The 12,939-nt window shown below is 39.0% G+C and overlaps 1 protein-coding gene across 9 annotated transcripts in view; it reads right to left on the reverse strand.

Annotated features, from left to right (window-relative positions):
- Positions 1 to 3,084: 3,084 nt before the first annotated feature.
- Positions 3,085 to 12,939, reverse strand: part of NR2C1 (nuclear receptor subfamily 2 group C member 1) — a 46,774-nt gene continuing 36,919 nt past the window's right edge. For 8 of the 9 annotated variants that reach the window (XM_042890310.1, XM_042890308.1, XM_042890305.1 and 5 more), the window contains 6 exons: positions 12,002 to 12,164; positions 10,889 to 11,010; positions 9,026 to 9,165; positions 7,852 to 7,989; positions 4,170 to 4,275; positions 3,085 to 3,644 (listed from right to left, as the gene is read on the reverse strand). In XM_042890310.1, the coding sequence (XP_042746244.1) occupies positions 3,470 to 3,644; positions 4,170 to 4,275; positions 7,852 to 7,989; positions 9,026 to 9,165; positions 10,889 to 11,010; positions 12,002 to 12,164 (844 nt within the window). In that variant the 3' untranslated portion in view covers positions 3,085 to 3,469. Of the gene's footprint in view, positions 3,645 to 4,169; positions 4,276 to 7,521; positions 7,692 to 7,851; positions 7,990 to 9,025; positions 9,166 to 10,888; positions 11,011 to 12,001; positions 12,165 to 12,939 lie in introns of those variants that run through there. The other variant, XR_006182112.1, reaches the window with a different exon arrangement.

Here is a 12,939-nt window from a genome sequence, read left to right on the forward strand (position 1 = left end):
CCAAACATTGGAGGTATCCAAGATTACGGTTTTTTGGGGAGGCCCTTACAATACCTCAGGTGTACATGCATCTGTCTCCCTCTTTTGTTTCACCTGACAGTCAGTATGGAGCTTACATTTGGTTAGCCACCAACAGCAAGGGGAAGGGAGGGCATGTGGTTATCGCACAGATGGACAGCAGAAGTAACTGGAATCTTTTGAGATAAATACCTTTTCTTTTTGGATGAGTATGCGCATAGCCACACAATACATAAAAACTGTATGCCACTTCTTGGCAATTTGAAGATCTCTTGAACTAGCTTTCCATTTTGTAACAATACTATACAGATATTGAGCAAAGCCCCAAACGCAGCCTGGGAACTACTAGAGTACATCCTGATTACTGGTGGTGACTCAACTATACTGCTATCAAAAGAGGGAATAGAGTCTGTAACTGAGCTTGGAGCGTCCTGTTTGACTTCTCACCTGAGAAAACTAGATTCTATGATATCTGCAAGTTTTTGTCACGTGAAAGGGTGTGACACATGTCTCTTGCTACCCAACACAGAATGCTTAGTCTCACATCTGGAAACACTGGATTTAAAAAGAAAAACATGGATGGGTTGAATTCTTGATTTAAGTGATCTGGCAAAAATCTCAGATGAAGCTCAGAAGATTTTGCCAGGAGAGTAACAGAAAGAGATGTGGGAAGGGAAAATGTCGGCCACTGAGATTTGAAACTTCTGCTGCCATGCAGAGGTGACAGGCATCCAAGAAGAATGTCACAGTGGTTCTTGTGCTTCTGAGTTAACACAGCCTAACAAAGATGTCCTGATCCAGCAGTCAGCAGTGACAGCAGTTCACACTTCCCTGAAGTAGGCCAACTTGTATTCAGACTACGGCGTGAAGGGGGAACAAGAATTTCAGAGCAAATTTCTATGGCCACATCCTTCAAAACACGGCTCTCAAAGACAGATATGCTGAAGGATTCAATCCCTAAAGATGTACCTCTCTACAAACACTGGTATTTTCTCAGCTGTTTCTGAGAAACAATACCATGCAAAAACCACGTTTGCTGAATCTTCTGGCCAGCTGCAAACAAAGAACTGCTTGTCATGCCTGAGGCACAGGTCCCAAAGGCTAAAAAAATATAAATCTGCAAGGGTGTGGGAGAGATTTGCAGTCTACTGCATTTAGAAGGAAAATGGGTTATCTGAATTTGGAGAATATTGGGAATCAAATTCTTCTAATATTTGGAATGCCTGGTAAACCATTTACAAATTATTCAGGAGTAACCTCCTGGCAACTTCCTTGAAAGGTTTCAAACAACTATAACTGTTCCTGCTAGCAACAGAGAAGGGCTGGAAGACAGGGTCCAGCTTTCTGAGGAAACACCAATAGAACAATTCACTTCCCATCCACAATTTGGTCCTACAGACGACAAGATGGCAGGGCCAATAACCACTGGGAGGAGACAAGCACAGCATATTCGCAGCCGTTGTCTTTCACATTTCCATGACTACTGCCCTCTTGAGACAGAAAAAAAGTCCTCACACTTCAGGAACTCCAGGGAACACGAATACAGAGCCTCAATCCTTCTCCTTTAGACACATGGACTGTGGGAAGGGCTCAGTCACGTGGGAATCTCCAGCATCTTTAAAGGCTGTTCTCCAGAAAGTCGCTACATGCCAAATTCAGAGCAGGGGAGAATGGTTCCATCCCATCAGATGTCCTCAGCACCAAGCATTTCCATCTCTGGATCCGTGTATGAGCAATCCACAAATACAGCCTCTGGTTAGAAGGTGGCCAGTGAAAGATCCAAACAACTCTATTAGTAGAACTAAAAAGGACACAATAATTCAGTGTCAGTTTTCTGCTTCTTTTTGGCTGGCTGAAATCCTTGGGTGCTGAGAAAAAACACAGAAATCACCAAAATCTCATCTACCTGTCCTCTCAATGGCCTTGAGGCATGGCCTTGGAGTTGCAGGTACAAAGGGGCAAAGGCCCCCCTCAAAGCTGATCTTCTGGCTAATTCTGGCTAATTGGGCTCTTCCTCACTCAGTGCTGCCACAGAACTAAAAAGTTCAGGATAAATGGAACTAGGCCTCAATCCAAGATTTAGATAAACCTGCAAGCTGCTGTCAGCAGCAGACCATAACTTTTCCTAGAATCTCTAATTTTAAGCAACAGATATTAAATGTGCTAGGAATATATAGTTTCCCATTGCAAAAGGAAGCTAGGAATGAACAACCATCAGTGTTATTTGACAATGAGGCACGTTCCTCAAGACAGGAAAGCATGTGAACCCATCTTTTATGGAGCCACGATGTGTAATTCAGTCTACATACATAATCTAGACTCATTTCTAACAAGGACAGGCAAAGCAGCAGAGACCAATCTTGTATAAACAGAAGTACTGGATTCAATAATTTCTAATTTAAAAAATAATCACATGAGACTGGCTGACTGGAAAAGACAGCTAAATAGCCAGAGGATAACAATAATTAAAAAAAATACCAAACCAAACCAAAGTCCTGTGCAAGAGAAATGATATGAACACATGCACAGAATTCTAAACAAGATTCGTTACTTATAAAAGTGGTTGAAAGAAAACTGAGACACATCTCAAATGCCTCCCTCCCCATGTGCTGAGTTTGAAAGAGGAAAGAGTACTGTGAAAAACCTTTAACTTTTGAGAGCAGAAAAAATAGGAGGCTGCTCTCTTTGAACACCTGCAGTACACAGTTCTCAATTTTTCAGAGTATCAAACAGCTGATATCTACCAACACACAATATTACAGCATAGTATACCCTTGCATCCACAGAACAGTCAGTACTGATCCTTTGCAGCTTTACTTTTGATCAACTGCACCAACATGTAAGCAGAATATTTTTAAGTGTGAAATTCCTCTACCTTCCCTGCTCTTATAACAATATCCACTGCTTCATTCAACCTGAAATAATCTCTTTCCAAAAGAATAGAAAATAAAAGTTTGGTTATAAATGTCTCCCTTCCATAGAAACAATGCCCTTTTCAAGACGTTTGATCTTATTTTCCATTTAATCAGTGAGAAAGAACTAGCAGCAAAACACTGGAAACACAACTCAGAGAGGAAACTTAATTTATTTGTCTAAAACACCAAACTAAGTTGAGATACCTTAGTTCAGTCAAAGCTTCTTCCGTTTCTTCACAAGCCTGCATTTCATAAACAAATATTCCAAGTTCATCTATCTACAAAAATAGGATGAACAATTCTTGACTTTCCTCAGATATCAAGTGAATTTACAAGTCCTTGAAGATCAGATGAAAAATAGGAAGCGATCCTATATTCCTTAAGACACTCCACCGCATTTCCCAAGTGTACTGGAAAGGAGGAACACGAGTCTTCTTTAGAAAGGTGCGTGGGAAGGCCTATTGCCATCTCTTGGAGACAGAGTATGCATTTACATCACCATGACTGCCATGGTACAGAATCCTTGATTGCTACTTTTATACGGCATGACCGATTATTTGAGTGTTGTAGTCTGCCGTCTCCATTCGCAGAATGTACGGGATGATGCTATCAATCTGAACGTTTCCTATTAGTCCTGCAAAGAACAGCTCTTCAGTAATGGCAGCACTCATCAGCCTCAGGGCAGGCAATCGGAGAAGAAGTCGAGACAGTCTGCAAAAGTAAGTTTGGCAAAAAGTCACTTTGGTCACACATTTTGGCCTTATCCACAGCCATGTTACTGAGAAGAAAACAAAAAATGAGTAAGGGACAACGGCGAGAGAAATTTGCTATATTTACTTCATGAGAGGCTTACATACTTAGATCAAAAAATGCTATCTTTACAGTCAGTCATTTCTTCGGCGGCACCAAAATTGTGCATATATTAGTCAATGGACTGTACAATTGGACTGTAATTTGGATTAGACTAAATGAGGAATTACTCCAGATAGGTGCAATTCAAAATGAAAGAAATACTTCCTCTATCTTCCAGTATTTCATTTTGGAAATTAATAATAATTAGGTAAACGATAATCACAATATGCATGAGCTCTTAAATATTTTAAGTGTTCTAAAAGTCATTTCTAAGCTTTAAGAAGGTAAGAAGAAAATATATGTGTTTACTCTAAGTAATACTGTGCAAATCAGTATCACTGATGCTCTGAAAAGAGAACCAAGTGAGCACGAAAGTGTACATACCTGTAAGTATCATCTGGATAGGCTTTTGTTACATAGTCTTGGAACTCCATGTATGCCTTTTCTTGAAACTTCTCAATCTGTACCACATTTTCCAGCCCTGGGTGATCTGAAAGACACCCTACATTGTTACACCTGTCACACCAAGATGTGTTAAAAGCTGTACCAATTATCTACTTGTAAGCATGCTGAAATGATTATTTGATAGCAGCAACTTTCAGTTCTCCAACAGTTTTAATGAAGAATGCTGCTTCACCTCCTTATTTCTCTTCCTCTATGCTGATGTTTTACCTTACTGTTCATAAAAACAACCAGACAACTGGAAAAGTTCAAATATGTGCAGTGCTTGCAGTGTTTACATCATTCCTGATAATAAACCTCTGTTCTCTGTGTCACATAGAACAGTACTGTTCCAATGCATTGATATTTACTGAAATTCTGTATGCACAAATACCATTTGTGAGAAAAAAAAAAAAGATAAATACACATAGGGAGGGAAAAAAAAAGCTATGAACTATTTGTTTCCTAAATTTTGCAGAAATGAAAGGTTATCTAACCTAATGGCCAAGTCACAATTGGAAATTATTATCTGGTGATTCTGACCCCTTTACACAGTTTAATCTTTATTTTCCATCTGGCTTAATGTAAATATTTTACTGTCATAATACCATGACAAATTGTGTGATGTTATTTGTAAAAAATCAATGCAGATGACAGGAGGTTAGCAAAGGAAGCAAGAGATTTTGAAGAGTTATTGTTGACATGCAATATATATTGCTTCATGACGTTGCTTCTAGAGCAATGTCAGAAACAGCTAGAAGTCTGCTTCCAAACCAGTTCTTGCAGACTGCTAGCATGCTAGTAGCAATCTATACAGATGCCAAGTCTCGTAGGCACTCCCTTGCACTCATCTCTTTGCCCAAGGCTGACTTGCTACAGTCATGCAGCTGGCGTGGCACAGAAGATTTTCATTAATCTTCCAACCTCCAGCTATGGCACACGGCACAGCAGCAGAGCCTACCAAAGCAGATGTTCTTACCTCAGGACTGCTGCACGTGCAGTCCAGCCCCATCCTGTAGCGGAGCAGTAAAATCCCTGAAATTGTAATTTCTGGCCTATAAATCATTGCCAGAATATCCCTTCTGTTCAGGGTACTGCTGTAAGTTTTTTTATGTCTTGCATGTATACTGTCAAGAATATTGGCTTATGAGTCAATATGCCAACATTAAAGCAGCTGCACATCCTCAGGGATGTGATCGTAAAACCACGTGACCTAAAGAAAAGTCAGTCCAGTCACCTGACTTGACACAGGCTTTTCCTAGAATATCTGTCCTACCTTTTCAATCCTTGAATGCAATTTGGAAGGAAACAAGCTAACTTTAGGCTGAACAAAGAAATAATTGTTGCTTTGAAGGTGTAAGCTCTCTAAGGAAATATTTTCAGGTCTGTAACAGCATTGATTTCTTCAGTCAGGTCAACACAGTCTGCTATAAATTGTTTCCTGGAGGAACCTGTGCCAGTTACAAGTATAGGAATGGCATGAAAGGACTGCTTTGGGGGTAAGGAATGCTTAACAGTGAATTAAATCTCCTGCAAGCATGATCTACCAAATTTAAAGCAGCAGACACCTTCTTACCCCTCACCTTAAGGAAGCCTCTGAGTCTGTGTATTCAATCCTTAGCAGGAAGGAAGGAAAAATCGTAAACATTTTCAAGCACTCTTAATATTGAAATTATTGGCGACCCTGCACATAGCAGGGGGGTAGAAACTAGATGATCATTGTGGTCCTTTTCCACCCAGGCCATTCTATCATTCCATGAAATTAGACCCATAGTGGATACTGCTTATCAGAAAATTGAAATAGTTCCTGTGCTTCGTTGGACTACAGAAGCAAACACAAAACCGTGCAAAATTCTTCAAGATAGAGGGTTCTAGACATTACTTAAAAGGCTTCTCATTTGCAGGAAGGTCTTTAATCTCAGAGGTCTTCCAAAAGAGCAATATCAAAAAGAGAAGGAAAAAATAAAAAGGGGGGAAAATGTGAAGACACACAAGGTTTTGTTATGCACTTAGCCAAATGTCATGTATTTGTGCTGATGCTGACACTTTCTCTGGAAGATGTGGATATTCTTTGAGGATACCACTTAAAGAAAAGATAACTTCAGTGTTCTTCTATATACATATCAGAAAACTTGCTTAAAATTTATACTTTTGAAGCGCCACAGTTCAAGAAGATTTTTTCACCTCAACTGATTTCTCTTGGAAAGGGTGAACTGCAACTGAACTGAAAAAGACAGCTCTTCTCAGACCTAAGACACATACAGAAGTGGCAGGGACCATCCAGCTCTCTGCCACATCCCACACAACAGACAGACTACACTGTGACTCACACAGCTTTTCAAATACATTCTGATCTTTTCCACAGAACATCAGCATCTAGAAAACACAGAGCAACGAGGAGCTGCTCATGCTTTTAAACTTTCCTAATGCAAAATAGAACAACTCTATATTTACCTGCTAAATCAGTGAAAAATTCCTGGTGATACAAAAATACTTGAGGTTTACTTTTTTTTTTTTTTTAATCAAAATATACTCGTTTTTATATTAAATTCCTAAATTCTGAATGAAATCTAAGACCTGCAGCATGAAGACAGAATATCTGAATGCATTTACTGAAAAGTTAATTCTACAGTTAAAGATAATTCTACAGATAAAGAAATTTAGTTTTGTCATTTTCTACAGTCTGCCTGCATTTGTCACGGAATCTACTCAGTCCTTTTCTGTCTTAACCAGAGAACCTTTACTCCTCCACAGTGTGGACTGATCACTCAGAAGGAAAAAATAGTCATTTTATTTTAGCACCACTGCCTAATGAATAGCCAGTTAACTTTACTTACAGGACATTATGCAAATACTGACCAGAAAACAAAAACAAAAGGAAATGCTATGTTTTATATTCATTTTCATAATACTCATGTGAAGTGAGGTCATACGTTACTGTGATTTTATATGCAAGAATCAAGGCTTGGAAAGGTTGTCATATATTAAAAGCATAACTTGGATTCACCTCAGCAGGAAGCACAGGAACAATACTTCTGAAAATTAAACTCCAGGCCCTCAGAAGTAGTACCCCAGAATAGAGACATACATTTAAAAGTAATAAATAGATAGCAGAGGCAAAAGCATCATCATCATCCAACTATTTCCATTAAAAGAGAAACCCTCTTCTTCCTACGGTCCTGTGTCATCCATTACACCTTCCCGGGTTCCTCAACAAGGGACGCAGAGATTCTAGAGGTAATAGCAGCAGCATCGAATGAAACAGAAATTATATGGCAAAAAATAACATACATACAGATACTTCTTTGTCACCTCATGAATCTTGTCCATTTAGCGCAGCCCTGACTTTCAAAACCGAAGACTTGATGAGCAGGCTCATCCCAGTTCCCACACAGCCCACTTATCTGATGTTACTTCCTTATTTTCTAAAGCAGTTCCATCTCTTTTTTCCTTTCTCTATAAGCCCTTAAAAGGACACGAGGAAAAAAAAAAACAACTTACCTAAAATATGCCTTTGTGGAAGACAGAAGATTTTAGATATGGATTTTTAAGCCAACTTTTGACCACTCAAGTCTCCATAGTCACAGAAAAAGAATAAAGTTTTACATTAAGAATGATTACATACCAGGACTGAAGAGTACAATTGCTTTCAAATATGCATATTCATATCCATCTAGGCAAAGCTTCACCATACTGTTACAGAACTCTTGCAGTTTGAAGATGTGCTCCATTACTAGTTTTCCTCTGTCTGTTGGCAGCTTGTCTGAGTTGACACACACACAAAATACAAAAACCCCAAAGTCAAGAAGCATGCAAAAGTGTAGTCACGTTGGAATTTTAAAAACATTCACCACTTAAAGTACATTCAAACAGCAGAAAATCTATGCCACCTACAAACTCTATACACTCAACTGAATTATCTTTACACCAACAATTCCTGCCACTTAAAATTTCCAATAATCAGAGGTGGACTACAGCTCCGAATGAAAAAGGAAAGAAAAGGTTACTTGTCAGTAAAGAACAATACCATGCTATTGCAGATCTATGCTGTACAACTAAGAGTCGGGTACTGTACTCCATTCATCGATGGAGTAGGTCAGTGTACATTTGCATGAGTTCCTTTAGTGGATGTGAGCACAGTGAGGTGATGCATTTCAGCAGTGGTGACAGCAACATGGCAGACAAGCCATGTCCTGGACAGCCATGCAGATTGCTACAAGTGCAGCATGCAGGCTCTTGTTCATCTCTGGCAAAATCATGCAGCTAATGGTGGTGACTGTGTTGAAAAATAGAGTCTTGTAGCAGAGCATTTGCTCTGTCTAATGACTTCATTGTGCTCTGTGTTTCTGCTGTAGTTTCCATGCAAAATAAATAGGAGGCATTACTTTCAGAGCAACCTGCATATATACATAAGCCAAATTATTTAAAGGGGTTGTATCACAAAGGAGGCATTTGGCTGCTGTTTCACAGCTACAAATAGCAGGGACGGCTGGGTCCTCCTTCACATCCTAGGCAGAGAGGAATCATATTCGCAGTACCCCTGTGTTCTTCAAGTTGGTGTTGCCTGAAAGACTCCTATTTTGAGTGACGTATCCTAACAGAACTACAGAGTGCTACCAGATATCACACACAATTAAAATGATTTTAAAAACCACACTGTGTTCTCATTATTTTGTTAACTTCCACGAATGGTAGATTTTCATTAACTACTGACAGATAAGTGACCAGCTTCTGCTCAGTTCAACTCTTCAAACCCATGAATTCCCTAAGTCTGCAGATGTGCTCAGTCAGCACCTTACCTTGCTGTAAGCTGTCGTGAAGGTGATTAACAAACGCAGCCAATATAGTCGCCACATTCATGACTTGAGAGCACTGTGCGAGACCAAGCGTAAAAAGTTCGTTCCAGCAGGCTTTTACTAATGATATGCTGTTATCCTGTCTATTAAATTGAAAAACACAATAATTGCACTTAATGAAATCATTCACTTGCTCTTACACAGTTTTTCAATTTGAAGAACACTTTATAAAACACTGATCTGATTCAACCACTGCAGCCAGTGCCAAAATGAAGTCCTGCACCAAAAGCATTTCTGTTTGCATGCTAGGATTAAATTGCTTATTATAAGTGACAATGTGAGTCACTCTTCTAAAAGTTAGAATTACACAGTGCATAATGCGCTGAACTTTAAAAAGGATCAGTAATTTCAAATAAATCTCCACTTGAAAAACAATGTTAGGATTTTCAGCCCTTCAAACGGAAAATGGCTAAATGGTGTTTAAAATACCATTGCCCATGATGTAGACTAGGACTGCAAGTGCTAGCACTCAGGAGAGTATTAACACAGGTGTTGTGGCAGCCTATTCTTTGCTTATTCAGACAAGTATACTGGGAAGTAATATATATATATATTTAAAAAGCAGATTTTCTATGCTCATTTATCTATTAAATCTTTTTGTACAGACTGATCTTTTGTGGCTTTTATTTTTTAGAAAAACTATGTGCTGTTACAACACCGCTTTGCAATACCTGTCTTACAAAAAACCTGAAAACATGTGCAGTGATGGAGTTCACCATGTTAATTTGCTAAGCATTTTCAGGTTCTGCAGCAGCAATTTGTACTGAAGTATCATATTTACCCACTTTTCTCCGCTTGTCATTGTTTAGTGTTATAGAACTTGACTCCTTCAAAAGAGAAGTTTCAGTTATACAGAATACACTATTTTAAACAACGTAGAATGATTTGGCTTAAGCACTTCAGTAAATACAGATCATCCGTGCTCTGCCAAGATCTCTGGTAAAGGGGACAATCCCTCACTATAAACAGGAATTCTCTTTGCTACCACCATCAGATGCTGTTTTGATATTCAACTAAAGAAGAACACAGAACATCCTGATCTACAAGATGATTTTGTGCCTCCTTTGTATCATGGCTGATAGATGTATATCGCATTGTAACACAGCCAGTTTGATGACAGTCTTGATCTTGGTTTCTGAAAGTAATAAAAATCACTTTTCCTCATGCTGTTTTGAGATCTTTTTTCATGATGATCAGCAAAGTAGTACCACATACAGCTTCAGAATTTTTAGTGATTTTTAGTGATTCTGCTTATAAAAAGAGAGTGCTGCACAAACTGTAAAGAGAATAATAACAATTACTTCCTGGCTATAGCAACCATTTGTTTTTGGAAAATCCTCTGCAACTAAACTTTGGTTCAGCAAAAATTCAGGATTAACTTAGCATGTTGTTCACATTGTTTATTAAATGCAAAATTATTACTAACTCACCTATAAAGACAGCAATATTTGGAGCTCCAGAAAGGAGCTTCTCTTTGGTGACTGATACGCATCTTAAGTTCAGGGGGTGCTATTCAAAAATGACAGGAAGTCCTACTTACTGCAAATTTATTAAAGAAGGGCAGTGAGCAGGCATTTGATCATTATGAATCTACTCCTTTTTTCTTCCAAACTCAACCAAGTATTTGATTTGAAATGAAGCTGGGAATCATTTTGATTGAGTGAACTTACCTTTGTGTTTAAGATCAATACAACAGTTTTATTAAGCTGGTTTATATTTTTAAAAGTCCTCAAAGATGGCAGTGCAAATAACAAATGAAAAAGCGTGTAATCTCAACATGAGCAAATAGAGTAATTGAACACCTACCCTAAAGCTTGGAAAGACGGAATGGAACGTGCCCAGTGCATGGACAGGAAAAGCAGCCTGGAGGCAGTCTCACAGATATAGTGAACGTTAAGATATTCGGGCATAGGAGAAGGCATGGTGAGCTGGCACAAAACAAAAAAAAAAGTGCAAGTCAGTTGTTTTGCTTTCTCTGTATGAAACATAATAAGAAAAATCATTTCCAGGATTGAAGGGAACAAAGTAACATTTTTTTCAATAACCATGAGATAATCCCAAAATAAAATAGAACAAATGCTTTTTTTGCTCCTTACTAGCCACACTGTGATACCCTAATGAGACTACAAAGCAACCAAAACAGTGAACAATTTTTAATCTTAACTTAGATAAGGATTTATGTCTGGAACACATGGAGATGAAAAATCTGAAATAAAACATTTAAGACAATCTGTACAGAAGCTGTAGAAGAACAGCTGCACAATTAGAACAAAGTAGCTCAGAGCATATAGCAAAGTATGTAGAAAATACAAACAGAACACCACCACCACTTTCACTTGCAGATCTGAAGGGGGATTCGACCCCAAATTTTATCCTCAGAAATCAGTTTGTAACAGAATTTAAAACAAAACCAAACTGACATTTGCATTGGAAATATGAGAGACCAAAATGTGTTTAATCCTAGAATCATATGAACCACAGAATGGCTTGGGTTGGGAGGGAACCCAAGGATCATCAAGCTCCAACCCCCCTGCTGAATGCAGGGCCTCCGCCCTCAGTGTCTAATACTAGACCAGGCTGCCCAGGGCCCCATCCAGCCTGGCCTTGAACACCTCCAGGGACGGAGCATCCACAGCCTTCAGTGGGGCATCCACAAAACTTCAGTTTAATGCAAACCATATTTTTAAGGTAAGAGGCAGTAAAATAAGCCGTGCTACAGAAATGGTGAGGAGAGCTGCCGATTCTCCCAGGCATACAGCCAACTAGCGAACAAAAAGCCGTGCATTCATCAGCAATGAATGGCAATACCTGAATAGCTACCCTTCAGAGAAATTCAAAAGATGACTTAATCAGATCATTAATTTGTCTTACGAGGTTAAAATGGTTAGAAATAGCCAAGGATAAAAAAGTATTAAGTACCCTGAATGCTACGTGTGCATCACTGAGTAGCGGCCCCTCTATTTCAACGATATTCATGCTTGTTTCTCCACCTCCAAGCTGCACGTTGGCCTCAACACTTTCAGAGTTTTGGCACGCTGCACTCTCTCCAGGATTTAATGCTTTTGCAAGAGTATCAAATGCCCTGTAAAATCAAGAAAAAATAAAACAAGAAAACTTCATCTTAGAGATAGTTACTAATAGTTTCTAATTTAGGAGGAACCCGCATACCTGAAACCTGTAGTTAGAAGTCTGTTTCAAATAAACAGACTTGGAAAATATAACAGTAATATACTTTTCCTGACACTCAACCAAGTAAAATTACTGAAAACTCCAAGTTACACAGTCTTTGAAGCAATAAAATTAGCAGCAGATCCTATTCACACTAGTTGCCAACAAATTCACAGTTTTGACATATTGACTGTGCTGCTGCTGAATCACAGTTTGTCTTTTGAGATCTCTTAAGTGATGTTTACTGAGAGTGCTGGCATAAGCATTTTAAGCATATAAAGATCAGAGTGCTGTTAAAAACAACTACTGCATGTGTAAATTTTGGAGATTTTTGCTTCTAAGAAGCACAAGCAGAAGGAATAAGCTTCTGCAAGTAATCAGTTACAGTTAGGCTATTCAACACAATTTAAGAAAACAACCTCCAAATACTTGAGAGAAAGCACTCACATTCATTTGGTACCATTCTGAGTATCCTTGATACAGGGCAGTGATTTCTGAGAAGACCAAGGCATGAGTGCTAACATTACTCGTGGATGTCAGAATGAGAATCATAGAATCATAGAATGGCCTGGGTTGAAAAGGACCACAATGATCATCGAGTTTCAGCCCCCTGCTCTGTGCAGGGTTGCCAACCAGCAGACCAGGCTGCCCAGAGCCACATCCAGCCTGGCCTTGAATGCCTCCAGGGA

The sequence above is a fragment of the Lagopus leucura genome, unplaced genomic scaffold, assembly GCF_019238085.1.
Source record: "Lagopus leucura isolate 7727_CA_CO unplaced genomic scaffold, USGS_WTPT01 Super-Scaffold_100159, whole genome shotgun sequence".
NCBI lineage: Eukaryota > Metazoa > Chordata > Aves > Galliformes > Phasianidae > Lagopus > Lagopus leucura.